The sequence below is a fragment of the Nerophis lumbriciformis genome, linkage group LG03 (assembly GCF_033978685.3).
Source record: "Nerophis lumbriciformis linkage group LG03, RoL_Nlum_v2.1, whole genome shotgun sequence".
Taxonomy (NCBI): domain Eukaryota; kingdom Metazoa; phylum Chordata; class Actinopteri; order Syngnathiformes; family Syngnathidae; genus Nerophis; species Nerophis lumbriciformis.
Window position 1 is genome coordinate 22435001 of NC_084550.2, and position 26909 is coordinate 22461909.

Below are 26909 nucleotides of genomic sequence, written 5' to 3' on the forward strand. Positions count from 1 at the left end.
AAAGTGGAAAAGTGTTCTGTGGTCTGACGAGTCCACATTTCAAATTGTTTTTGGAAACTGTGGACGTCGTGTCCTCCGGACCAAAGAGGAAAAGAACCATCCGGATTGTTATTGGCGCAAAGTTGAAAAGCCAGCATCTGTGATGGTATGGGGGTGTATTAGTGCCCAAAACATGGGTAACTTACACATCTGTGAAGGTGCCATTAATGCTGAAAGGTACATACAGGTTTTGGAGCAACATATGTTGCCATCCAAGCAAAGTTACCAAGGACGCCCCTGCTTATTTCAGCAAGACAATGCCAAGCCATGTGTTACATCAACGTGGCTTCATAGTAAAGGAGTGCGGGTACTAGACTGGCCTGCCTGTAGTCCAGACCTGTCTCCCATTGAAAATGTGTGGCGCATTATGAAGCCTAAAATACCACAACGGAGACCCCCGGACTGTTGAACAACTTAAGCTGTACATCGAGCAAGAATGGGAAAGAATTCCACCTGAGAAGCTTAAAAAATGTGTCTCCTCAGTTCCCAAACGTTTACTGAGTGTTGTTAAAAGGAAAGGCCATGTAACACAGTGGTGAACATGCCCTTTCCCAACTACTTTGGCACGTGTTGCAGCCATGAAATTCTAATTATTATTTGCAAAAAAAAAATAAAGTTTATGAGTTTGAACATCAAATATGTTGTCTTTGTAGCCTAGTGGTTAGAGTGTCCGCCCTGAGATCGGTAGGTTGTGAGTTCAAACCCCGGCCGAGTCATACCAAAGACTATAAAAATGGGACCCATTACCTCCCTGCTTGGCACTCAGCATCAAGGGTTGGAATTGGGGGTTAAATCACCAAAATGATTCCCGGGCGCGGCCACCGCTGCTGCCCACTGCTCCCCTCACCTCCCAGGGGGTGATCAAGGGTGATGGGTCAAATGCAGAGAATAATCTCGCCACACCTAGTGTGTGTGTGACAATCATTGGTACTTTAACTTTAACTTTAACTTTATTCAACTGAATATGGGTTGAAAAGGATTTGCAAATCATTGTATTCCGTTTATATTTACATCCAACACAATTTCCCAACTCATATGGAAACGGGGTTTGTACAATACTACAAATAACATTACTTGCACACAAGAATGAAAGTCAAATAACAATTTCACAGTAGGGTTTTAGTTTCAACAAATAAAAATACTTATTCTCTCATGATATAAAAGCAATAAAAGAAGTATTCCAACAAAGAAAGGGTTTTGTGATGGAAGCAAACAAGAAGCTCAGAGTTCGTTCTGGACGTACACGGACTTGTAGTTGGGGCCAACTTCCGGACAGAAGCGTTTAAGTGTGCGCTTTGTCGCCGGAAGCTCCACAGAGAGGACACACGTACCTGCGCAAGTAAGGACAGGCCACGACTCCGGAGCGCGTTTTCAGGCAGTGAGACCTGTAGACCGCCTCGGACTCCCCGTTGCGCTTGCAGAAGGTGCACATCATGCGTCGTGGTCCGTTCAGGTGCCTCCTGCGACCACTGAAGCGCCCTGCGTCTGGAAGGTCATCGTGCGGACTAAGTTCTAGTCTCCAGGTGCACGACGTCGGAGGACTTTGAGCCCACATGTTTCTACAAAACGCACTCCAAGCATTTGTCCGTGAAGGAGACGCATCTTCCGGTCCTGCAGTGTTGTTGTGAGCTATTATCTCTCGAACTACATCCGATAATCCCAAGTAGTCTTCCCAGGGCTGGAAGTGTATCCTACGGTCCATGGTGCCGCTGCCAAAATCGCCGATCGTACGACATCTAAGTGTTCTGCGAGCTAACTTACCAACGCCAGAGATCTCGTTGTCTCGTTCGTCCTTTATGGCGAGGGAGGTGTCGTTCATGTCGATGGACGACACGGACACGTCCAACCTGTCCAGCAGATCAGCAGGATCGGGGCTCATCATGGCGACCTCAGACTCCAACAAGCCTGGAAAGACAGTAGACATGTGCTGTTAAGACTTAAGGAACAAAACATCTGAGCTTTGTGGTATTGGTGACGCAGCAAATGAGTGTAATATGTAGGGATGATGTTTGATAAGAAATTATCGAGTTCGAGCCTATTATGGAATCCTCTTATCGAAACGATTCCTTATCGATTCTCTTATCGAGTCCAGATAGGTTGTTGTATATGGAAAAAAACCCACACAATATTTGGTTTAACAAAAGCTCACTTTTATTATATAAGAAAAAAAAAGTATCTACTAAATAAATAAATATTGACTGTTACCCCCCTAAAAAAATAAAATAAAATAAATAAATATTGACTGTTGTTACCCAAAGTATATTAAAGGCCTACTGAAATGCGATTTTCTTATTTAAACGGGGATAGCAGGTCCATTTTATGTGTCATACTTGATCATTTTGCGATATTGCCATATTTTTGCTGAAAGGATTTAGTAGAGAACATCGACGATAAATTTCGCAACTTTTGGTCGCTGATAAAAAAAGCCTTGCCTGTAACGGAAGTAGCAGACGAGTAGCGTGACGTCACAGGTTGTGGAGCTCCTCACATCTGCACATTGTTTACAATCATGGCCACCAGCAGCGAGAGCGATTCGGACAGAGAAAGCGACGATTTCCCCATTAATTTGAGCGAGGATGAAAGATTCGTGGATGAGGAAAGTGAGAGTGAAGCGATTCAGATAGGGAAGATGCTGTGAGAGGCGGGTGGGACCTGATATTCAGTTGGGAATGACTAAAACAGTAAATAAACACAAGACATATATATACTCTATTAGCCACAACACAACCAGGCTTATATTTAATATGCCACAAATTAATCCCGCATAACAAATACCTTCCCCCTCCCGTCCATATAACCCGCCAATACAACTCAAACACCTGCACAACACACTCAATCCCACAGCCCAAAGTACCGTTCACCTCCCCAAAGTTCATACAGCACATATATTTCCCCAAAGTCCCCAAAGTTACATACGTGACATGCACATAGCGGCACGCACGTACGGGCAAGCGAACAAATGTTTGGAAGCCGCAGCTGCATGCGTACTCACGGTACCGCGTCTGCGCATCCAACTCAAAGTCCTCCTGGTAAGAGTCTCTGTTGTCCCAGTTCTCCACAGGCCAATGGTTAAGCTTGACTGTCATCTTCCGGGAATGTAAACAATGAAACACCGGCTGTGTTATCTGGCACAACAGTCAGGAGGTGCATTCTACGGCGGGGGTGCGTTAACCGGCACAACACCTGCCGCAATACACCGCTTCCCACCTACAGCTTTCTTCTTTGCTGTCTCCATTGTTCATTGAACAAATTGCAAAAGATTCACCAACACAGATGTCCAGAATACTGTGGAATTTTGCGATGAAAACAGACGACTTAATAGCTGGCCACCATGCTGTCCCAAAATGTCCTCTACAATCCGTGACGTCATCATACCGAGACGTTTTCAGCAGGATATTTTGCGCGAAATTTAAAATTGCACTTTAGTAAGCTAACCCGGCCGTATTGGCATGTGTTGCAATGTTAAGATTTCATCATTGATATATAAACTATCAGACTGCGTGGTCGGTAGTAGTGGGTTTCAGTAGGCCTTTAAGTGGGATTTTTCAGAAAAACAAATATATACAGTAACACAAAAACAACCTGTCTCTGTGATCACTATAGGTCAGGGGTCGGCACCTCAAAATGTTGAAAGAGCCATATTGGACCAAAAATACAAAAACAAATCTGTCTGGAGCCTCAAAAAATGAAAAGCCATATTACATACAGATAGTGTGTCATGAGATATAAATTTAATTAAGAGGACTTAAAGGAAACTAAATGACCTCAAATATAGCTACAAATGAGGCATAATGATGCAATATGTACATATAGCTAGCCTTAATAGCATGTTAGCATCGATTAGCTTGCAGTCATGCAGTGACTAAATATGTCTGATTAGCACTCCACACAAGTCAATAACATCAACAAAACTCACCTTTCATGCACAACCTTAAAAGTTTGGTGGACAAAATGAGACAGAAAAAGAAGTGGCACAAAACACGTCCTGGAAAGTCGGAGAAAGTTGTACATGTAAACAAATTACGGTGAATTCAAGGACCGCCAAAATTAGTAGGACAAAACGGCGCTTGCCAAATACTCGAATCAGTGAAGCATGTTTAATATAAACAGTGTGATTTATAACAATTAGGGAGGTTTGTGTCATGTTTTTCCTCCTACAGAAACCATATTAACACAAAAAATATATTTTTTTCCCCTCATCTTTTCCCATTTTTCATACATTTTTGAAAAAGCTCCAGAGAGCCACTAGGGCGGCCTTTAAGAGCCGCATGCGGCTCTAGAGCCGCGGGTTGCCGACCCCCGCTATAGGTGTATAAATAATAATATAGTGTTAAATAAAATCAGTCCCTTGGGCACAAAACTGAAAACAATACAGCTCTCCAAAAAGTGCACTTCTGCTGCTATTTGACATAACTGTTTGTTATGATGCTTTGACATTTTTGCACTTTATTTCTTTATTGAAAGAAAATTCTATGAAGAGAAAAGTTGTTTGCAAATGTGGTTACAATGCTAAAAAATGAAAAGTTAAAGCTAAAAAAAGAAATACACTTTATTGAGTTAACATTATTTCTTTATAGGGGGAAAGATGTGATGTTATGAACTAGGGAATATAACAACTACACTACCCAGCATGCAACAGGTGTGACGAGCATGCGAGGTAGCCCCGAAAAGTGTTGCTGCATGTCGTCACCCGGCAGCTAAGAATGAGGTTGAGTACGCTGTGAAAGTAAACGTCAAGAACTCAGCCAACACGCCTCGTCTGCATTATTTATAATTAGACAGACAACACATATACAGTGTGATTTTGTTTTGCTTACAAGGAAAGAAAAACAAAAGTTAAAAAAGGGAGATGTCATATATGTTGTATATATATGTATGTGCTGCGGTTGCTTTAAGAACGTTGCGACAGCTGCCGTAAAGGAGGTGCGTTGCTAGCCTGGTTGCTATGTTTCCGGTTGGTCGTAAAAGTGTTTGTCATGTGTTTGTACCCTGCTCAAATCTCTCAGTAAACTTATTCATTGGATTATACCTTTTGTTTTGAACTTTATTACACCTTGGAGCGCTTTTTCCGGTCCATTGTTTTTCCTGCTTTCGCTATGTGCGCCTAATGACTGAGCTACGTGACGTCATTTCTTGTGATGTCCCACGGGGCCGGGACGGGATTCGAATAAAGAACCAACTCTTTTTCTTTACTATAGTGGTCTTGATAACGGGTACCGGTTCTCAAAAAGGGATTTGAGTCCGAGGACTCGGTTCTTTTCTTATCGAACAACCGGGAAAATCGGTTTCGAGTATCATCCCTAGTAATATGTCAAATTAATTTATTGGATTTGGCGATCGAATGGCCCCCGATCAGTATTGGCCGACTTTTGTGAAAAATGACCTCCAATGCCAATAAATACCTTTTAATGCCGACTACAAATGCTATTTTTTTTAGTTCCCCGGCTGACAAGTGGCTATCAGCTAATTATGCGTCTCCATACACAGAGTGGAGGCTAATAATGATCACTTAATAAAATACGATTCCTAGTATTTCAAATATCATTATCAAGTAGCGTTATCACTGGAGGATGAGGCGAAATATGTTGCACGCCGAGAACGAGCCAGGGGCAGGCATGCTGATAGCTAAGCTAGCCGCGAGACAACGCTGAGAAATAAGTGTTTAATTAAGTCGTGTGGATGGAATGTTGTCACAGCAGAAAGTAAACCGTTATTAACGGGAAATGAAAAAGTAAATGAATAAGAGTTAGAGCAGTGTTTTTCAACCTTTTTTGAGCCGAGGCACATTTTTTGCGTTGAAAAAATGCGGAGGCACACCACCAGCAGACATTAAAAAACGAAACTCAGTTGACAGTAAAAAGTCGTCGTCGCAATTGTTGGATATGACTTTAAAGCATAACCAAGCATGCACCACTATAGCTCTTGTCTCAAAGTAGGTGTACTGTCACCGCCTGTCACATCACGCCCTGACTTATTTGGACTTTTTTGCTGTTTTCCTGTGTGTAGTGTTTTAGTTCTTGTCTTGCGCTCCTATTTTGGTGGCTTTTTCTCTTTTTTTGGTATTTTCCTGTAGCAGTTTCATGTCTTTTTTTCAGTGATATTTCCCACATCTACTTTGTTTTAGCAATCAAAAATATTTCAGTTGTTTTTCTTTTTCTTTGTGATTTGTTGATTGTCACGTCATGTTCGGATGTACATTGTGGGCGCCGTCTCTGCTCCACACACAGTAAGTCTTTGCTGTTGTCCAGCACTCTGTTTTTGTTTACTTTGTAGCCAGTTCAGTTTCTAGTTTTGTTCCTTAAGCTTCAATGCCTTTTCTTAGGGGCACTCAACTTTTGTTTATTTTTGGTTTTAGCATTAAGACACCTTTTCATCTGCATACTGCCTCCCACTGTCGTCTGCACATTGGGATCACGACATACCATGTTCCGACATCTACAAAGCAATTAGCTACCGGCTGCCACCTACTGATATGGAAGAGTATTCAGTGTTTCCCACAGGACAGGCATCTATTTGTGGTGGTGTGGTCGGGGGGCGGGGGGTGGTGGCGGCAGCGGCAGCTGCAGCGGCGATGACCAAGAAGAACGCGGAGTTGGAATATAATTACAACATTTTATGTACATATTTATATACAGATTTCAACAATTAGTGATTCACTGAAATATATTTATTAATTGTGGTTCTTACAAAAAATATATCTTATAAGATATAAAAGCTAAAATGTCTCTTAAAGCTCTGCCCCTTTAATTAGTGAATACTAAATAATTTAACTTTAGCCTACTACTACAACCATATTATTTACCAGCAACATGAAGTGAAACAGAGGCAGAGGTGTCCTGCCACAGTCAGTCAACCTCCTCCTCCTCCTCCTCCTCCTCCTCCTCCTCCTCCTGCTGCTGCTGAACTGGTCGCACCCAAGTCGAGCCTTTTTCGGCTGTTGAAAATATTTTTCTATACTCATCTGTGTGAAGGAGTGAACATCCAACATTAGAATTTATTACTAACGAGCAGAACCGCTCTATGTACAGTGCCGTCTAACCTTAAGCGGCAGCAGCTCAACACATGCAGGGTTCAACGTTAAGGTTTTTTTCTACTTGCCTGACTTCTCAAATCTACTTGCCCCAATATTTTTACTTGTCCTGCCTAGGTTTTTTTCTGGCTGTGTAGTGCTCATGGCTTATATCTTACTAAAATTCTTCCCGTTGACTATTTACAACACTACACAGTATTTATTATTATTATTATTATTATTATTATCTATAAATACATTTAAATGGCATTGCATACATGTAAAATTAAATGCTATTTCACATTATTTGACCAGTAGCAGTTACACTCATCTGAACAGGTCAGCCACCTGTTTAAAGCCCGATCACAGTTGAAATCTTGAAATGAAGGGCCTTTAATGGCCAAAACATTAACCTGGACAACATTTTAACAGCTGGTTGGCTCAGATTGTATTCTTTTCATTGCATTCACATGCTGCAGTGGACAATTTAGCTTCAGTCCATGTGTGTTTATTGACAACAGGGTTATAACCTGGACACGTTAGCTCGTCGGTATGAAAACACGTGATTGTTACTACGTGCGTCTGCCCGGCCCCCGAGTCAAACATCGGCGGTGTTAATGAAGCAGCGTCAGGCTGCTCACCGTCAGTAAAACGCTCGGTGAAATCGCGGATTAACGTTAAATATATGACGAGCCGCGAGCGATGCAGCTATAACCTATCTACTAGTGATGGGTTGATGAGGCCTCATGAAGCGTTTCGACACATTGCAAAACTGTATTGATACTGTGTCGATACTGTGTCACTAAATACTGACATCTGCTGGACATTAAAAATCCCTACAGGCAACCTATGGACCGACTCAACCGACACTGATTTTATGACCTAGTACAGTGGTTCTCAAATGGGGGTACTTGAAGGTATGCCAAGGGGTACGCGAGATTTTTTTTAAATATTCTAAAAATAGCAACAATTCCTTTATAAATATATTTATTGAATAATACTTCAACAAAATATGAATGTAAGTTCATAAACTCCGTGAAGCACAAGCTCAGGTTTGTCACTAAAATGTATGTCAAAAAGAACTGTGAAAAGAAATGCAACAATGCAATAGTCAGTGTTGACAGCTAGATTTTTTGTGGACATGTTCCATGAATATTGATGTTAAAGATTTTTTTTTTTGTGAAGAAATGTTTAGAATTAAGTTCATGAATCCAGATGGAGCTCTAATACAATCCCCAAAGAGGGCACTTTAAGTTGATGATTACTTCTAGGTGTAGAAATCTTTATTTATAATTGAATCACTTGTTTATTTTTCAACAAGTTTTTAGCTATTATTATATCTTTTTTTCCAAATAGTTCAAGAAAGACCACTACAAATGAGCAATATTTTGCATTGTTATACAATTTAATAAATCAGAAACTGATGACATAGTGCTGTATTTTACTTCATCTTTTTTTTTTCAACCAAAAATGCTTTGCTCTGATTAGGGGGTACTTGAATTTAAAAAAAATTCACAGGGGGTACATTGCTGAAAAAAGGTTGAGAACCACTGACCTAGTATATACAATAATATAAACCAAGTCATTGTATTTCATTTAGGATTATTTCATAACTTCATTTAAATAAAAATATATTTTTTGTCTTTTTTAGATACAGTCAATAAATAATGTGAACATGTATCATAACATGGAAATCTAAGAGAACGTGTTGTGAATGAGGATTTTTTTTACACATTTTTATTTAAAAAAAACAGTTTTTCCAACGTATTCAATTTTAGACGCTTTCTCTTCTTAGTTATTATTTCTCCGGCTGTAGAAAAGAGCCGCCACAGGGCACAGAGGAGGCGTCAGTGCGACACAGTTCGCATATCGGTCACGTGACCAAAACAGCTCATGATCGGTCACGTGACTTTCTAAAAGCCGTACGCGCACCGACACAGGGTTTCGCTCTCTGAGCTCGACGCATGCGCCGATGCATCGGTGTTGCCGGACCCATCACTACTATCTACCTATAACACCTGTAAAAATGAAGCAATGCTACCATGCTAGCAAGCGTTAGCTAGCCGGCTATGAGCCACCAAGCTGCTAACTATCGCCAAAAGGCACCATTTAAGTTTTTTTCCCCATGGCATCCTGGATCAAGGCTTTCAGCAGCTTTTGGACATCCATCCATCCATCTTCTTCCGCTTATCCGAGGTCGGGTCGCGGGGGCAGCAGCTTAAGCAGGGAAGCCCAGACTTCCCTCTCCCCAGCCACTTCGTCCAGCTCCTCCCGGGGGATCCCGAGGCATTCCCAGGCCAGCCGGGAGAGATAGTCTTCCCAGCGTGTCCTGGGTCTTCCCCGTGGCCTCCTACCGGTCGGACGTGCCCGAAACACCTTCCTAGGGAGGCGTTCGGGTGGCATCCTGACCAGATGCCCGAACCACCTCATCTGGCTCCTCTCGATGTGGAGGAGCAGCGGCTTTACTTTGAGCTCCCCCCGAATGACAGAGCTTCTCACCCTATCTCTAAGGGAGAGCCCCGCCACTCGGCGGAGGAAACTCATTTCGGCCGCTTGTACCCGTGATCTTGTCCTTTCGGTCATGACCCAAAGCTCATGACCATAGGTGAGGATGGGAACGTAGATCGACCAGTAAATCGAGAGCTTTGCCTTCCGGCTCAGCTCCTTCTTCACTACAACGGATCGATACAGTGTCCGCATTACTGAAGACGCCGCACCGATCCGCCTGTCGATCTCACGATCCACTCTTCCCCCACTCGTGAACAAGACTCCGAGGTACTTGAACTCCTCCACTTGGGGCAAGATCTCCTCCCCAACCCGGAGATGGCACTCCACCCTTTTTCGGGCGAGAACCATGGACTCGGACTTGGAGGTGCTGATTCCCATCCCAGTCGCTTCACACTCGGCTGCGAACCGATCCAGTGAGAGCTGAAGATCTTGGCCGGAGGAAGCCATCAGGACCACATCATCTGCAAATAGCAGAGACCTAATCCTGCAGCCACCAAACCAGATACCCTCAACGCCCTGACTGCGCCTAGAAATTCTGTCCATGTCCAAATTTGGACATTTGAGGTAGAAACGTAGGAAGCGCCATCATTGTGAAAAGTAGCCGGCGAATATTTTGATCCTGTCCGTCCCTCTTCTCCTTCTTCTTCTTCTTATTCTTCTCCTTCTGGCCCACCAGGTGAATTAAGTGCTATTGGCAGAGTTACAATGCATAGTAAGCTACCGCCACCTACTGCACCGGAGGTGTAACTACAAGCAACATTCACAGACAGTCCCATTGCTTTTATGAGCGGTCGAGCGAGTCAAAAGCCGAAAAATCCATTTGTGGCGGACGTAATTCTTTCGTGGCGGGCCGCCACAAATAAATGAATGTGTGGGAAACACTGGTATTACACGGTTACTCTGCCGGGCTCTAGACAGCACCGACACTCAACAACAACACATAATTTGTAGACTATAATTACTTGTTTGCAAAAAATATTTGTACCCCAAATAGGTGAAATTAGATCATCTCCGGACTGTATCTCAGTGTGCCGCAGCGCAGTGGTTGAAAAACACTGAGTTAGAGGGAGGATAGTTTAAGAACATTGTCAGTCACTACACCACACGTAAGAGGAGGGTGGATCCATCCATAAGTTGGTGTTGCCGATATTAAGGGTAGTATCAATATATGATCGATACTAAAGTGATTAACTTGATATTTCTACGTTCTCAAATATTTTTTATTGTTGTTTATTTTGTTTTTATTTACACACTCGGAATAATTCTGTGCACAGAGGAGGACATTGAGAGCAAAAACCAAAGGACTAGGGGTAAATTGGGAAAACGGCCCTCGGTGTCGCACTCTGCTTTACAGAATCGGACGTTGACAGGAGTCTTGAGTCAACTCACCAGGGTCTGTGACGCGGTGGATGGGTGGAGGTAGAGGAGCATCCTGGAGGGTCACCTGCTCCAAGTCCAACACATCCTCACTTTGGTTCGAAGGCGCCATCAATGGTGCCTAAAAATCAGGTGAGTATTTAACGTAAAATCAAGGAATCATGTTATCATTTGATGGTATTGAAGGACAGGAAGATGGTTTCTCTTCTGTTATGGTGTTGGTGGAGTACCTCTGTGAAGCCATGGTTAGGCAGCTCTGCAGGCGCTCCTTCCTCGGGAACAAGAGGAGGAGCAGGAGGTGGAGGGCCGGTGGGCGTTTGTATGGACAGATCAGGAGGTGCAGGGATTCTGTGCAGGTAGCCATACCCAATGCCACAACCTAAACTAGATGTAAACAATGGTCAGAGCCAATGAGACTAGTTAGAGGGTGTTCCTTAATTCACATTACCGTACAAAAACAATATAGAAAAAGTAAACATAATGAAATAAAGCTTGATAAACGCCAACAGTGAAGACTTTTTTTTTTTTAATGAAAAAATACTAATTGTGTTAGATATCTAACAATTTATTAGTTGTTGTTTTTTTATGTTATTTGAGAATTTTGAGAAATGATCTTTACATTACTGGTAATCTAAAGCAGTGGTTCTCAACCTTTTTTCAGTGATGTACCCCCTGTGAATTTTTTTTTAATTCAAGTACCCCCTAATCAGAGCAAAGCATTTTTGGTTGAAAAAAAGAGATAAAGAAGTAAAATACAGCACTATGTCATCAGTTTCTGATTTATTATATTGTATAACAGTGCAAAATATTGCTCATTTGTAGTGGTCTTTCTTGAACTATTTGGAAAAAAAGATAGGTTTTTATTTATATTTATAAAGGATTTTTGAATTGTTGCTATTTTTAGAATATTTTAAAAAAATCTCACGTACCCCTTGGCATACCTTCAAGTACCCCCAGGGGTACGCGTACCCCCATTTGAGAACCACTGATCTAAAGCATAGGCGTCAAGACCCAGGTTGCCAGATATGGCCCAACACATGATCCAATTCTGACCCGCCACATGATATAAGGCAGGGGTGCTCATTACGTCGATCGCGAGCTACCGGTCGATCGTGGAGGGTGTGTCAGTCGATCACCAGCCAGGCATTAAAAAAATAGTCCTAAAAATGAGCGATCATAAATCTTCACTATGACGTCACTTTCGTCACTTGATTGACATTCCCGGCACCGAGGGTCTTCTGAGATGACGCTGGGTGCTGCCAGCTCATTAAAATTACCGACTGGAAGGCGAGAAACACTTTATTTCAACAGACTCTGGCGCCGTACCTGTCGTCAAAACTCCAAAGACCGACTGCACAGTTGCACAATAAAAGCTCTGCTTCATCCTGCCTGCGCTAACAAAATAAGAGTCTCAGAAAGCTGGCGTGCACAAGCTAGCAAGCTACGGAGTTTGCCGACAATGTATTTCTTGTAAAGTGTATACAAAAGAGTATGGAAGCTAGATACCGGTAAATAAGATGTCAAAAACCAACCACTTTCTTGTGGTATTGGACAGAAAGGAGGACTTTTTTTCTCCTCCATTCGAAAATGCGGACGTTATCAGCACCACTGTCTGATTACAATCAATGCAAGTCATCAGAATCAGGTAATACACCAACTTATATTCTTGTCTTCATGAAAGAAAGGAATCTAGATGTGTTAAACATGCTTGTATTATCTTTAAACACTTTTAACTTATTAACAATATTAACTATATGTGTTAAACATGCTTGTATTATCTTTAAACACCTTTAACTTGTTAACAATATTAACTATATGTGTTAAACATTCTTGTATTATCATTAAACACCTTTAATTTATTAACAATATTAACTACGGTATATGTGTTAAACATGCTTGCATTATCATTAAACATCTTTAACTTGTTAACAATATTAACTATATGTGTTAAACATGCTTGTATTATCATTAAACACCTTTAACTTGTTAACAATATTAACTATATGTATTAAACATACTTGTATTTTCATTAAACACCTTTAATTTATTAACAATATTAACTATATGTGTTAAACATGCCTGTATTATTATTAAACACCTTTAACTTGTTAACAAAAACATATATTTCATAAATAAGTAAATATAAATTATATATATGAATGAGGTAGATCCCCACGACTTGATCAATTGAAAAGTAGCTCGCCTGCAGAAAAAGTGTGAGCACCCCTGATATAAGGTGACCCTCCACATGATTTAAGGCCTGTGTCAACATAGCACTTTCTGACTACATGTATTTCTTTCATTTTGACACACTGCATGTAATTTAATCTCTTTTAAACTCTGATTAAGCAAAATTATATTCCACGCATGGTCTTGGTTATCAAAAATAAATAAATATCTGCTCGTCACTTTGACTTAAGATTTTAAAAGCAAGTTATCCATCAATCTGTTAAGAAATATAATCAAACACAATTGCCTATGCAAATACAGCTAATATATGCTTACATATTTTCTGCTCTGAAGGCAGTCATAATTGCAATGCGGCTCTCAATAAAATAATATCTGACACCCCTGTTCTAAAGAATCCTGGTAAATTTTTTGCATGACATAGAACTTTCCTATTTTGTTCATCACGATGTAATTAACTTGAATTAAATACAATGATAAATTCCAGCTAAAAGATGAAACAATAAATCATTTTGGGCCCATATGAACACATATTTGGATACACAGATAGATTCAGGTTAGACTTTCCACAAGATGTTGGGAGTATATCTGCGACAACTCCATACCTGCCCTCGCCTCCCCAAGCTCCATTTGGGGTGACCACCACCTCCCTGCAGGCGTCCATTTGTGTGTTGTACACCGACAGTTTCAGTTGCTTCCCTTCATGAGCTTCAATCAGCGAGAAGAAGTCTTCTGACTGGAAATTGGCAAGTTTGAGTCAACACATCTTCATAGTCCTGCTGTGCACACTTGGTTAAGATTAGTCAGTCCCTCCGGGATTTCGCCAGCTTTTTTCGGTGATTGTCGTGGCCCAAAATGCCTGAATTTGTGGCGGCTTTTTAAGAAAGTTGCGGCAAAAGTTGCAATGTAATGAGGCTTATTTTTTCAATAACACTGATTCAAATTGTGATTTTATGAATTTATTATTAATGTTTATTTAAGTGTTCCTTGTAGGAAATTTTTTAAAAGCAATTACTATATTGATGTTTTACTTGTTTTATTCCACACGTAGGTGTGCCAAGCTTGTGGCATCGTATTCAAAAAGACTCGAGGGTATTGTGTGCAGAATTTTGAGGATTTTTTTTTTTTTTAAATCATTTGGAATAAGGTCGTAGCATAACAAAAGCGCTGTGGATACTTTTCGCCTGCACTGTAAGTTCCATCACATTGCATTTTAAGGGCATTTGTGAACTGTTGAGAGCAATCTATTGATTTTTGTTGGCAAATGAGAACTGATGAGCGATTATCATCACACTCCAACATCTCTGTCATGTAAATACTGCCTCTTTGCAAGTAAGAATGTTCCTAATTGTCTTACATTGGATAAATGATGGTTAGATAAACATAAGTACAAATAAACTAGCAAAAAATGTTACCGTAAATTTCGAACTACTTTTTTCCTACGCTTATAAAACGGTGCAGCTAATTTATCGATTTTTCATTGGCAGCAAAACAGGCCCAGAGCATAATACTGCCACCACCATGCTTGACAGTAGGATGGTGATCCTAGGATGAAAGGGCCTCACCTTTTCTCCTCCATAATGTATTGCTGGGTATTGTGGCCAAACAGCTCAATTATTGTTTCATCTGACCAAAGAACTTTCCTCCAGAAGGTCTTATCTTTGTCCATGTGATGTAAAACGGTGCAGCTAATTTATCGATGTTTCTCCGTTGACGGCCACAATACAAATAGTTTAAAAAAAAGAAAAGAAAAAGAAAAAGACACGTACGGTAGGTGTATTGTTTGTGCTGTGGCGCCATCTTTTCGACGAGTTCGCTCACTGCCGGTGCTGCAATGTTGCGCCGCCCTTCTATTTAGACTGAGCTTTCGACCGAAAGTACAAGTGCCGTTCCGTCTTCTAGCCGTCCATAGCGTTTTTACTCGTATGGATTCTTCATTTATCACTTCAAGCAACGTTTGTAAATTGTGCAATATAACTAAAACTATTCTTACTAAACTGTCCCATATGTGATGTATGTTGGAGTGTTTTCATGCATATTTGTACATGCTATTGTAATGTAATTAAACTAGCATCGTTAGCATTAGCTAATAGTGTCTTTGTTAGTATTATTAACTTACAATGGCATTCTTTTTGTATTGTTTCAGTTTCATAAATTCACCAAAACGTCACCGTGGAATTATTGAGTCTGTTTAGCTGAATGGATAGCTAGCTTCCGCAGCTAGTGGGTCCATGACAATGACTTCTGTTTTTGTTTGATCAGCCGTTTTACTGCCGTGTTACAGACAAATGAGGTATGGAAATAAACATTTACAAAGTATTTCTGTATAAATAACTCATTTCACAATGTATATACAGTATATGCGGCTTATAGTCCAGTGCGGCTAATATATGGGGGAAATGTTCTTTTAAAATTTAGTGGGTGCAGCTTATATGCCCGTGCGCTCTATAGCTTGGAAAATAGGGTATGTACTACATTACCCAGAAGGCTTAGCACCATAAACATGAACAGGAAGTAAGTCTGAGCTGCCAGAGTGGACGACAATTGTGACATTTGAGCAATTAAGAGTTGCTATATTGTTAGACGTTCCTGCTTCGTTTACACAAGAAACAAACATAAGTTTTGCTTATACAGCTGACGTGTGAATTTGAGCAAATTCAATGGGCAAAAATGACGTCGTTGGGCCAAAATGTGCAGTGAAGTTACAGGCATTGGACAGAGTGGGAGGTGAGAGCAGTGAGCAGCAGCGGTGGCCGCGCCCGGGAATCATTTAGTATTTGGTTACATGTCTCTTGGCAAGTTTCACTGCAATAAGGCGCTTTTGGTAGCCATCCACAAGCTTCTGCTTGGATTTTTGACCACTCCTCTTGACAAAATGGGTGCAGTTCAGCTAAATTGGTTGGTTTTCTGACAATGACCATTCTAAAACCTTTATTCTAGCCTGATTTAGCCATTCCTTTACCACTTTTGACGTGTGTTTGGGGTCAGTGTCCTGTTGGAACACCCAACTGCGCCCAAGACCCAACCTTAGGGCTGATGATTTTAGGTTGTCCTGAAGAATTTGGAGGTTTTCATTGTCCCATTTACTCTCTGTAAAGCACCAGTTCCATTGGCAGCAAAACAGGCCCAAAGCATAATACTACCACCACCATGCTTGACGGTAGGAATGGTGTTCCTGGGATTAAAGGGCCTCACCTTTTCTCCTCCAAACATATTGCTGGGTATTGTGACCAAACAGCTCAATTATTGTTTCATCTGACCAAAGAACTTTCCTCCAGAAGGTCTTATCTTTGTCCATGTGATGTCAGATGAACCAAAAATTGAGCCGTTTTGGCCACAATACCCAGCAATATGTTTGGAGGAGAAAAGGTGAGGCCTTCACAAGTGTATGTAAACTTTTGATCGGGACTGTAATTTGCATGGATTGCTTGAATTTGTGTGAATTGGCGCAATCTCGACCTCCAGGATCCTTGGAGGGACTGATTTATTGTCGTCTGAAAATACTTACATCTTGCAATACCTGATCTGCGCCAACAATGTAGTCAGTGTGAGGACGGAGGCCTGCAAGGGCAGCGGGTGAACTGGCTTCCACATCCTATAGGAGAAATACAATTTTAACTAAAAAATATAGAAGCTGGAGTTGCAAAATATTATTTGGTCCTCACCAGCACATGCCAGACGTTCTCATTGGCTCCTTGGTAGCTGCAGAAACGAACGCTTGCCCCCAGCAAGCCTTGTCCTCCCCACATATTGCTGGGCACCACCTCCAGTTCCCGAACCTTCATTGTCTTGGTGCTGTACACCTCAATGCACACCGCTTTCTCCATATTGGCTTTCAGGAGCTCCTTGAGCTGATCATTTTCCTCATTCTGGTACATAAAACATCGATCATCTCAATACCATGTTATACAGTCGTGGCCAAAAATAGTGGCACCCCTGCATTTCTGTCAGACAATGCACAACTTCTCCCGGAAAATTGTTGAAATGACAAATGTTTTGGTATTCACATGTTTATTTCTTTTGTTTGCATTGGAACAACACGAAAAAATATCTGATATTTTTACACAGCACTCCAAAAATGGACTGGACAAAATGATTGGCACTTTTTCAAAATTGTAAGAAATAGTTGTATTCTAAGCATGTGATGCTCATTTAGTTTGTAATTCAACTCACCAGTAGCAAGTATCCGGTGCTGGCAATATAGAAATCACACTTGCAGCTAGTTAAAATGGAGAAATGTTTACTCAACCTTTGTGTACCACACTGAGCATGGAGAAAAGAAAGACGAGCAAAAAACTCTCAGAAGATTTGAAAACCAAGACTGTGGAAAAGGACGGACAATCTCAAGGCTACAAGTCCATCTCCAGAGGTGTAAAAGTTACTCTGTATACTGTGCGCAATGTCATCAAGAAGTTTAAAGCCCATGGCACTGTAGCTAACCTCCCTGGACGTGGACGTGAGAGAAACATTGATGAAAGACTGCAACGAAGGATTGTTAAAATTGTGGATAAAGAACCTCGATCCACTTTGTTGCGCCTGACCAGTCTTCCTCTCAGGGAAATAAAGTCACTGGTCAATCCCCAAGTTCTTTCAGATGACATATATGTTGAGTAAGAAGGACCATCAAGACAGAATAGGAATATTATCAAGTTTTACTAAAGCTTTAGGAGACCAGTCCTTACAAATGCGCTAATACCAGCATCCAGAAGTTTGCTGAAAATCAAACGGGAAGAGACAACTTATTGAATACGACAACAGCCCCCACCCTGCCCAGAAAGGAATACAGCCTCTTTGTTCTAATACTGATAAGGTAAAAAGACTCTCACATTCTAACCCTTCAAGGTAAAGCACAGAGTTTACTTGCGGACATAAGATACAAGCAAAAAGAGTACACATGGGAAAATATTAGCTGCTTTAAACATGACTATGAATAAAGAAAGAACTCTTAAAAATATATGCATTCTCCACAACTTCCAAACAAATTCTAGCTGACACAGGGTACAACAGTGTCAGCTCGATCTATCCGTCACCATCTCAATGAAAAGGTAGGAGGCCCGGAAGGACCCTCCGCTGCTGACACAGAGACATAAAAAAAGCAAGACTGGAGTTTGCAAAAACTTACCCGAGGGAGCCAAAATCCTTCTGGGAGAACGTCCTGTGGACAGATGAGACTAAAGTGGAGCTTTTTGGTAAATCGCATCATCACACCGTTTACAGAAAACAAAATGAGGCCTTCAAAGAATAGAACACAATCCCTACAGTCAAACATGGTGGAGGTTCATTGATGTTTTGGGGCTGCTTTGCTGCTGCTGGTACCAAATGCCTTGACTGTGTGCACGACATCATGAAATCTGAGGACTACCAAAGAATTTTGGGGCATAATGTAGGGCCCAGTGTCAGAAAGCTGGGGTCTCCATCAAAGGTCATGAGTAGGGATGATGTTCGAAAACCTCTTCTCCCGATTGTTCGATAAGAAAAGAACCGATTCCATGGATTCGAATCCCTTTGTGAGAAACGGTTCCCGTTATCGAAGCCACTATAGTAAAGAAAAAGATTTGATTCTTAATTCGAATCCCGTGTCAGGAAATGACGTAGCTCAGTCATTCGGCGGCAGATACAGAAGCAGCAACAACAATGGACCGGAAAAAAAACGCTCCAAGGCATGGCTTTACTTTACTAAGAAATACGACGAGGAAACAGCTATCTGCAATTATTGCCGAGCTTCGCTTTCCTGTAAGGGGAGCAGTACAACAAACATGTTGCAACATGTCCAGGCCGTACATGAACTGAAGGTTAAAGAAACTTGTCGTGGAGAAGCACGCCCATCTTCCTCTGCTTCAACCTGCAGTCCCAGTGATAGTGCCGGTGAGTAACTAATGTTAACTGTTGCCGGTTAATTTCCATATCTGCTCACTTGTAGCCTTTAGGCTAAAATAATGTTACCTCTTTTGTCAACCAGGTAATGTTAGCTAGACTAACGTTACCTAAGCATAGTCAGTGGCTAACGGTAACGTTAACATTAGCCTTTTTGTATGTGTCTGATAACGTTAGCGGTATCTTGTAGCCTATACCACTCCAGAGTTTGCAGGTCTGTCTAATAAACTAGTGCTTGCAAGATGTGAATTAAGATAATGTTAACATTATCCTATTGAGCTTTTGTTAAACCAAGTATTGTGTGTTTTTTTTCCATATACAACAACCTATTTGGGTTCGATAAGAGAATCGATAAGGAATCGATTCGATAAGAGGATTCGATAAATGGCATCGAAATCGATAATTTTTTAATAGTGATGGGTCCGGCAACACCGATGTATCGGCGCATGCGTCGAGCTCATAGAGCAAAACCCTGTGTCGGTGCGCGTACCGCTTTTAGAAAGTCACGTGACCGATCATGAGCTGTTTTGGTCACGTGACCGATACGCGAACTGTGTCGCACTGACGCCTCCTCTGTGCCCTGTGAGCGGGTCTTTTCTACAGCCGGAGAAATAATAACTAAGAGAAATCGTCTAAAATGTAATACGTCGGAAAAACTTTTTTTTTTTTTTTTTTTTTTTATAAAAATGTTTTAAAAAAATTAAATTAAAAAAATTCCCAGTCCACAATCATCCACACCACGTTCTCTTAGATTTCCATGTTATGATACATGTTCACATTATTTATTGACTGTATCTAAAAAAGATAAAAATATATTTTTATTTAAATGAAGATATTAAATAATCCTAAATGAAATACAATGACTTGGTTTATATTACTGTATATACTAGGGCAGGGGTCACCAACGCGGTGCCCGCGGTCACCAGGTAGCCCGTAAGGACCAGATCAGACGCCCGCTGGCCTGTTCTAAAAATAGCTCAAAGAGCAGCACTTACCAGTGAGCTGCCTCTATTTTTTAAATTTTATTTATTTACTAGCAAGCTGGTCTCGCTTTGCTCGACATTTTTAATTCTAAAAGAGACAAAACTCAAATAGAATTTGAAAATCCAAGAAAATATTTTAAAGACTTGGTCTTCACTTGGAATAAGCGGTAGTAAATGGATGGATGGATGGGTCTTCACTTGTTTAAATAAATTCATTTATTTTTTACTTTGCTTCTTATTACTTTTAGAAATACAATTTTAGAGAAAAAAATACAACCTTAAAAATGATTTTAGGATTTTTAAACAAATCTACCTTTTTACCTTTTAAATGTCTTCCTCTTCTTTCTTGACAATTTAAATCAATGTTCAAGTAAAAAAAAAAGTTTTTATTATTGTAAAGAATAATAAATATTTTAGCTTCTGGTTTTTCGACGAAGAATAATTGTGAAATATTTCTTCAAACTTACTATGATTAAAATTCAAAAAAAATATTCTGGCAAATCTAGAAAATCTGTAGAATCAAATTTAAATCTTATTTCAAAGTATTTTGAATTTCTTTTAAAAAATTTGTTCTGGAAAGTCTAGAAGAAATACTGATTTGTCTTTGTTTGAAATATAGCTTGGTCCAATTTGTTAAATATTCTAACAAAGTGCAGATTGGATTTTAACCAATTTAAAACATGTCATCAAAATTCTAAAATGTATCTTAATCGGGAAAAATTACTAATGATGTTCCATAAATTATTTTAATTTTTTCAAAAAGGTTCAAATTAGCTAGTTTTTCTCTTCTTTTTGTCGGTTAAATTTTGAATTTTAAAGAGTCGAAATTGAAGATAAACTATGTTTCAAAATTTTATTTTAATTTTTTTCGTGTTTTCTCCTCTTTTAAACCGTTCAATTAAGTGTTTTTTTCATCATTTATCCTCTACAAAAAACCTTCCGTAAAAGGGAAAAAAAAATGTACGACGGAATGACAGACAGAAATACCCATTTTTTTATATATATAAATTTATTTATTTAGCTATTTTTGTTTAAATCACACTTACGTGTAACTTACAAATGACAATATGTTTATTTATTTAAGTGTGTATCAAACTGGTAGCCCTTTGCATTAATCAGTACCCAAGAAGTAGTTTTTGGTTTCAAAAAGGTTGGTGACCCCTGTACTAGGGCATAAAATCAGTGTCAGTTGAGTCGGTCCATAGGTTGCCTGTAGGGATTTTTAATGTCCAGCAGATGTCAGTATTTAGTGACACAGTATCAATACAGTTTTGCAATGTGTCGAAACGCTTCATGACGCCTCATCAACCCATCACTATTTCTTAACAAACATCATCCTTAGTCATGGGTCTTCCAGCAGGACAAGGACCCAAAGCATACTTCCAAAAAGCACACAAAAATGGCTTAAGACAAAGCGCTGGAGAGTTCTGAAGTGGCCATCAATAAGTCCAGATCTAAATCCTATAGAACATCTGTGGAGAGATCTAAAAACAACAGTTGGGAGAAGGCACCCTTCAAATCTGGGAGACCTGAAGCAGTTTACAAAAGAAGAGTGGTCCAAAATTCCAGTAGCAAGGTGTAAAAAACTCATTGATGGTTACATGATTTCACTTATTTTTTCCAAAGGGTGTGCTACCAAATATTAAATTGAAGGTGCCAATAATTTTGTCCCGTCCATTTTTGGAGTTCTGTGTAAAATAATATCAGATTTGGCTTTTTGGGGAAGGTTTCTTTTGTGTTGTTCCAATGCAAACAAAAGACACAAACATGTGAATACCAAAGCATTTGTAATTTCAACAGTTTTCTTGGAGAAGTGGTGCATTATCTGACAGAAATGCAGGGGTGCCAATATTTTTGGCCATGGCTGTATTTTGCCATGATGCCGTGTCAATAAACTTACAAGTCGTTTGTGGTCCAGCGACAGAATGAAGTCAAAGAAGGGCAGCAGTCCACATTTTTCTGCAGGTGAATTCAGTTGCACCTGTCATTACAATAAAAAAAACACATCAGTGGACACTTCATTAAATACACGTATACAATAAAATTAAATACAAAACAGGATCTGACCCACCAGTTAGCATGATGTGCAATAATACAGCTGTGGTATACATATGCGGTCATACATTGTTCATCCCCCTCTGCAGTGCAAACCCTTGAACTCTTTCAGTCTGCTTTTGATGTTGTTCAGTGCCAGCTGACCCAACTTAGGTTAGTGCTAAATGCAGACAAATCTAAGGCGATGTTATTCTAAAATGGATTGAACATCCCTAAAATATTGACTACTCGTGGGGTCAAGCTTGAGTTGGTCACAACATATAAGTACTTAGGAATTATTATTGATGAGAGATTGTCTTTTAAAGCACACATACAAAAACTTAAAATTAAATTGGGTTTCTTTCTTTTTTTTTTAGAAATAAGTCAAGTTTTTCCCTAAAAGTTAGGAAACATCTGATCTCATCCGCCTTTATTCCTTTACTTGATTATGGAGACTTGCTTTTTATGAATGGACTTGGCACTTTTTTGAAGAAACTAGCCACTGTATATCACTGTGCCTTACGTTTGAAATGATAAATGGGTTATACTTCTATAGCACTTTTCTACCTTCAAGGTACTTAAAGCGCTTTGACAGTATTTCCACATTCATCCATTCACACATACATTCACACACTGATGGTGGGAGCTGCCATGCAAGGCGCTAACCAGCAGCTATCAGGAGCAAGGGGTGAAGTGCCTTGCCCAAGGACACAACGGACGTGACTAGGATGGTAGAAGGTGGGGATTGAACCCCAGTAACCAGCAACCCTCCGATTGCTGGCATGGCCACTCTACCAACTTCGCCACGCTGTCCCCGTTTTATTACTGGTTGTGGAAATCTTGTTCACCACTGTACTCTGTATGCAAAGGCAAACTGTCCGTCTTTTACAGCCCAAAGACTGTTAAACACACCTATGTGTGTTCCTTTGTGTGTAGAGACTCCAGTCATTACAGCCTACGCTCACATGTTGGTTCCTAGAGTCAACACAGAACTTGGTAAAGATAAAAAAAAAAGCCTTGAGTTATGCTGCTCATAGGTCATGGAATGACATCCAGAAAGATCTGAGGCTACCAGAATTGATCACTCTGGGGGAGTTTAAGTCCATGAATTGATTAAAGTGGACCCCGACTTAAACAAGTTGAAAAACTTATTTGGGTGTTACCATTTAAAGGTCAATTGTACGTCTCGTCTCGATTACTGTAACGTATTATTTTCAGGTCTCCCTATGTCTAAGCATTAAAAGATTACAGATGGTACAAAATGCGGTTGCTAGACTTTTGACAAGGACAAGAAAGTTTGATCATATTACGCCTATACTTTATATACCTTAATATACATATATACCTATATATATACCTATACTGGCTCGCCTGCACTGGCTTCCTGTGTACTTAAGATGTGACTTTAAGGTTTTACTACTTACGTATAAAATACTACACGGTCTACCTCCATCCTATCTTGCCGATTGTATTGTACCATATGTCCCTGCAGTCCTCTCCAAGGTTTCTCATTGTCATCCTACTGGGTTGAGTTTTTCCTTGCCCTTATATGGGATCTGAACCGAGGATGTCGTTGTGGCTTGTGCAGCCCTTTGAGACACTTGTGATTTAGGGCTATATAAATAAACATTGATTGATTGAATGTGTACTGTACTGTGTAATCTACTAATAAAAGTTTAAATCAATCAATCAATCAATCCATTTTAAACGATCGAGGTATCAGTTCTCTTGGGCAATGTACTTGCTTTTAAATAGAATTATTACTTAACCGTTTTAAAGTACTTTTGACCTGTTGTGGTATGACTGCTGTTGTATTGTCTTGCCCTAATTATTAGGGACTGAGTCCCTTTAGGACAGAGGACCCTTTTGAATTTCTAGCGTTTTATTATTATACCGCCGCCTCTTTGAGCTGTAATTTGACCCTCTTAACATGCTTCAAAACTCACCAAATTGGACACACACATCAGGACTGGCGAAAATTGCGATCTAATCAAAAAACCAAACCCCAAAACTGAAAATTGCGCTCTAGCCCCTCCTAGGAAGAAAACACAGACAAAACTGCCTCTAACTCCCAGTAGGAATGTCGTAGAGACATGAAACAAAAACCTCTATGTAGGTCTCACTAAGACCTAGATTTCATACACTGACAACCCCCAACAAAAATCAACAGGAAGTTTGCAATTCCCCCTTGAAAACACAAAAGTTGTGTAAAAACAGTCACCTTTTTTCAAACATTATCTCCTGAACGCGTTTGTCATGTCGGCTTCAAATTAGCACAGGAGAGAGATTGAACCCTTCTGATTAAAAGTTGATGAAATAGTTTTAATTACTGCTCCACTTTGGATTTTATGAGCCCTCAAAGTCGGTCCCGTCCATCGCTGCTTGCAGCTTTAATTATTGTTTGTGCCGCCCTCTTTGTCAGGTCGCTCTCGAAAAAGAGGTTTTAATCTCAATCAGTCCTTTACCTGGTTAAATAAAGGAAATCGTTTGATACTGGATTATTGCGTTAAACTGTGTGTTTTTAAATTTTGATTTCTATATATTGTTTTAATTAGTTTTACCCTTTTTAATCATATTTATTTTTATATTGTTTTTATTAGAGATGTCCGAGCATAATATCGGCCTGCCGATATTATGCTTTAAAATGTAATATTGGAAGTTATCGGTATCTGTTTCAACCTCCCGATTTTCCCCTCCCGAAAATCTCCCGGGGCAACCATTCTCCTGATTTCCACCCGGACAACACTATTGGGGGCGTGCCTTAAAGGCACTGCCTTTAGCGTCCTCTACAACCTGTCATCACGTCCGCTTTTCCTCCATACAAACAGCGTGCCGGCCCAGTCACATAATATTTGCGGCATTTACACACACACACACACACACACACACACACACAAGTGAATGCAGCCATACAGGTCACACTGAGGGTGGCCGTATAAACAACTTTAACACTGTTACAAATATGCGCCACAAAGTGAACCCACACCAAACAAGAATGACAAACACATATCGGGAGACATTCCGCACCGTAACACAACATAAACACAACAGAACAAATACCCAGAACCCCTTGCAGCACTAACTCTTCCGTGATGCTATAATATACACCCTCGCTACCACCAAACCCCCCCATCTCCCGAATTCGGAAGTCTCAAGGTTGGCAAGTATGCTCTAGTATACTCTGGACTGAAGCTGTGTGCCTTCATTGTTTTTGTAGCTTTGTTTTGAGGCATGATTAAAAAATAATAATAATAATGCACTTTGTGAAAGTCAAACTATAGTATTTACCATAGTTGTAGTGGGTATCAGGATTATCTCAGGGAGCGCATGTCCCAAATTCCAAGCTGCTGTTTTGAGGCATGTTAAAAAAAAATAATGCACTTTGTGACTTCAATAATAAATATGGCAGTGCCATGTTGGCACTTTTTTCCCATAACTGGAGTTGAAATTGCTCTCTTATTTTGAAAAACCTTGTTTTTGATTGATTGGTTGATTGAAACTTGTATTAGTAGATTGCACAGTTCAGTACATATTCCGCACAATTGACCACTAAATGGTAACACCCGAATACGTTTTTCAACTTGTTTAAGTCGGGGCCTACTTAAATTGATTCATGATACAGATATATACTATTTTCATAATACAGTCATCACACAAGATAATCATCAGAGTATATACATTGAATTATATACATTATTTACAATAATTATTTACATTATTTACAATATAGTGCAATAGTTACATTGTTTAATGCATCCAGCGGGGCATCACAACAAAATGAGGCATAATGTGTTAATTCCACGACTGTATATATCGGTATCGGTCATTAAGATTTGGACGATATCGGAATATCGGCAAAAAAGCCATTATCGGACATCTCTAGTTTTTATATTGGTTTTATATTTATTTATTGTTTTAGTTTTTATTCCGTCATTAATGGAGCTAAGGATAATATTTGAATATTGTTTTTAATATTGTTGTGCAGCACTTTGGTAAAAAAAAATGTCGTTGTTTAAATGTGCTATACAAATAAAGTGGATTGGATTGGATTAAGCTAAATTAGAATAAACATTACACCCGCCGACAGACATTCGACACCAAACAGTGTTAACCATGAAGTTACAAAATAAACGCTTGGCTTTAACAGCTTCGGATATGCTTCTTTGTCCAAATTACGAGCACTTTTTAAACGCCACCTGGACATGTTGGACCGGTGAGTCAGGACAAACTACTTAGCTTAGCATGTTAGCATAGATAAGCCGTCGAAGTACGAACCGCTTAATTAAGAGTAAAAGTCAAATCTTACACCGTGGACGTGGTATCCGTACGTGCCGCCTTCGGACACGCCCGAACTCTGCGTTAACCCCATCTCAGCCAGGTGTTTCTTCACAAAAATATGAAGAGAAAACGGCGAGCGTCGAAAGTGTCACATCTGACGATCAGCCGCCATCTTGTCTGCAGGCAGTAATAATCGAGCGCCGCTGCGGTCAATCGACGTGTAATTGCAAAATAAAATAAAAATAAACAATACTTTTGTGGGGAAAATTACAACACAATTATTTTTATTTTTTGGTATTATGTAAATTATTTAATTATCCCTTTATTTGTTTATCAATTTATGTATGTTTATTTATTTTACCAGGCAAGATCAATCGAAAAAAGCTTCTCATTTATAACTAGATGAGGCCATTCCTGAAGGAATGCTAATATAATGTAGTATGAATGTAAGAATAGTTTGAATGTAGGAATGGTTTGAATGTTGAAAAGTTTGAATTTCCAGGAAAACTGGAATTTTGGTTTGGAACTTGGGGAAAGTGTTAGTTTCAATGTCCATGATGAGTGGAATGTGTTGATGTTGGAATGGTTGGAGTAGGATGAAAAATGTGGGGATTGTGCAA

The 26909-nt window shown here is 39.9% G+C and overlaps 1 protein-coding gene and 1 pseudogene across 2 annotated transcripts in view; both read right to left on the reverse strand.

The window, feature by feature from the left end:
• Window positions 1-26491, reverse strand: part of LOC133581384 (Golgi reassembly-stacking protein 1-like) — a 33321-nt gene extending 6830 nt beyond the window's left edge. Inside the window, exons 1-8 of one of the 2 annotated variants that reach the window (XM_061935384.2) lie at window positions 26318-26491; window positions 21878-21958; window positions 16786-16989; window positions 16641-16715; window positions 13726-13856; window positions 11164-11317; window positions 10946-11054; window positions 1801-1944 (exon numbers count right to left, since the gene is read on the reverse strand). In XM_061935384.2, the coding sequence (XP_061791368.1) occupies window positions 1801-1944; window positions 10946-11054; window positions 11164-11317; window positions 13726-13856; window positions 16641-16715; window positions 16786-16989; window positions 21878-21958; window positions 26318-26380 (961 nt within the window). In that variant the 5' untranslated portion in view covers window positions 26381-26491. Of the gene's footprint in view, window positions 1-1800; window positions 1945-10945; window positions 11055-11163; window positions 11318-13725; window positions 13857-16628; window positions 16716-16785; window positions 16990-21877; window positions 21959-26317 lie in introns of both variants that reach the window. The other variant, XM_061935376.2, reaches the window with a different exon arrangement.
• On the reverse strand, window positions 689-1790 carry LOC133581400 (nanos homolog 3-like; annotated as a pseudogene).
• Window positions 26492-26909: the final 418 nt, after the last annotated feature.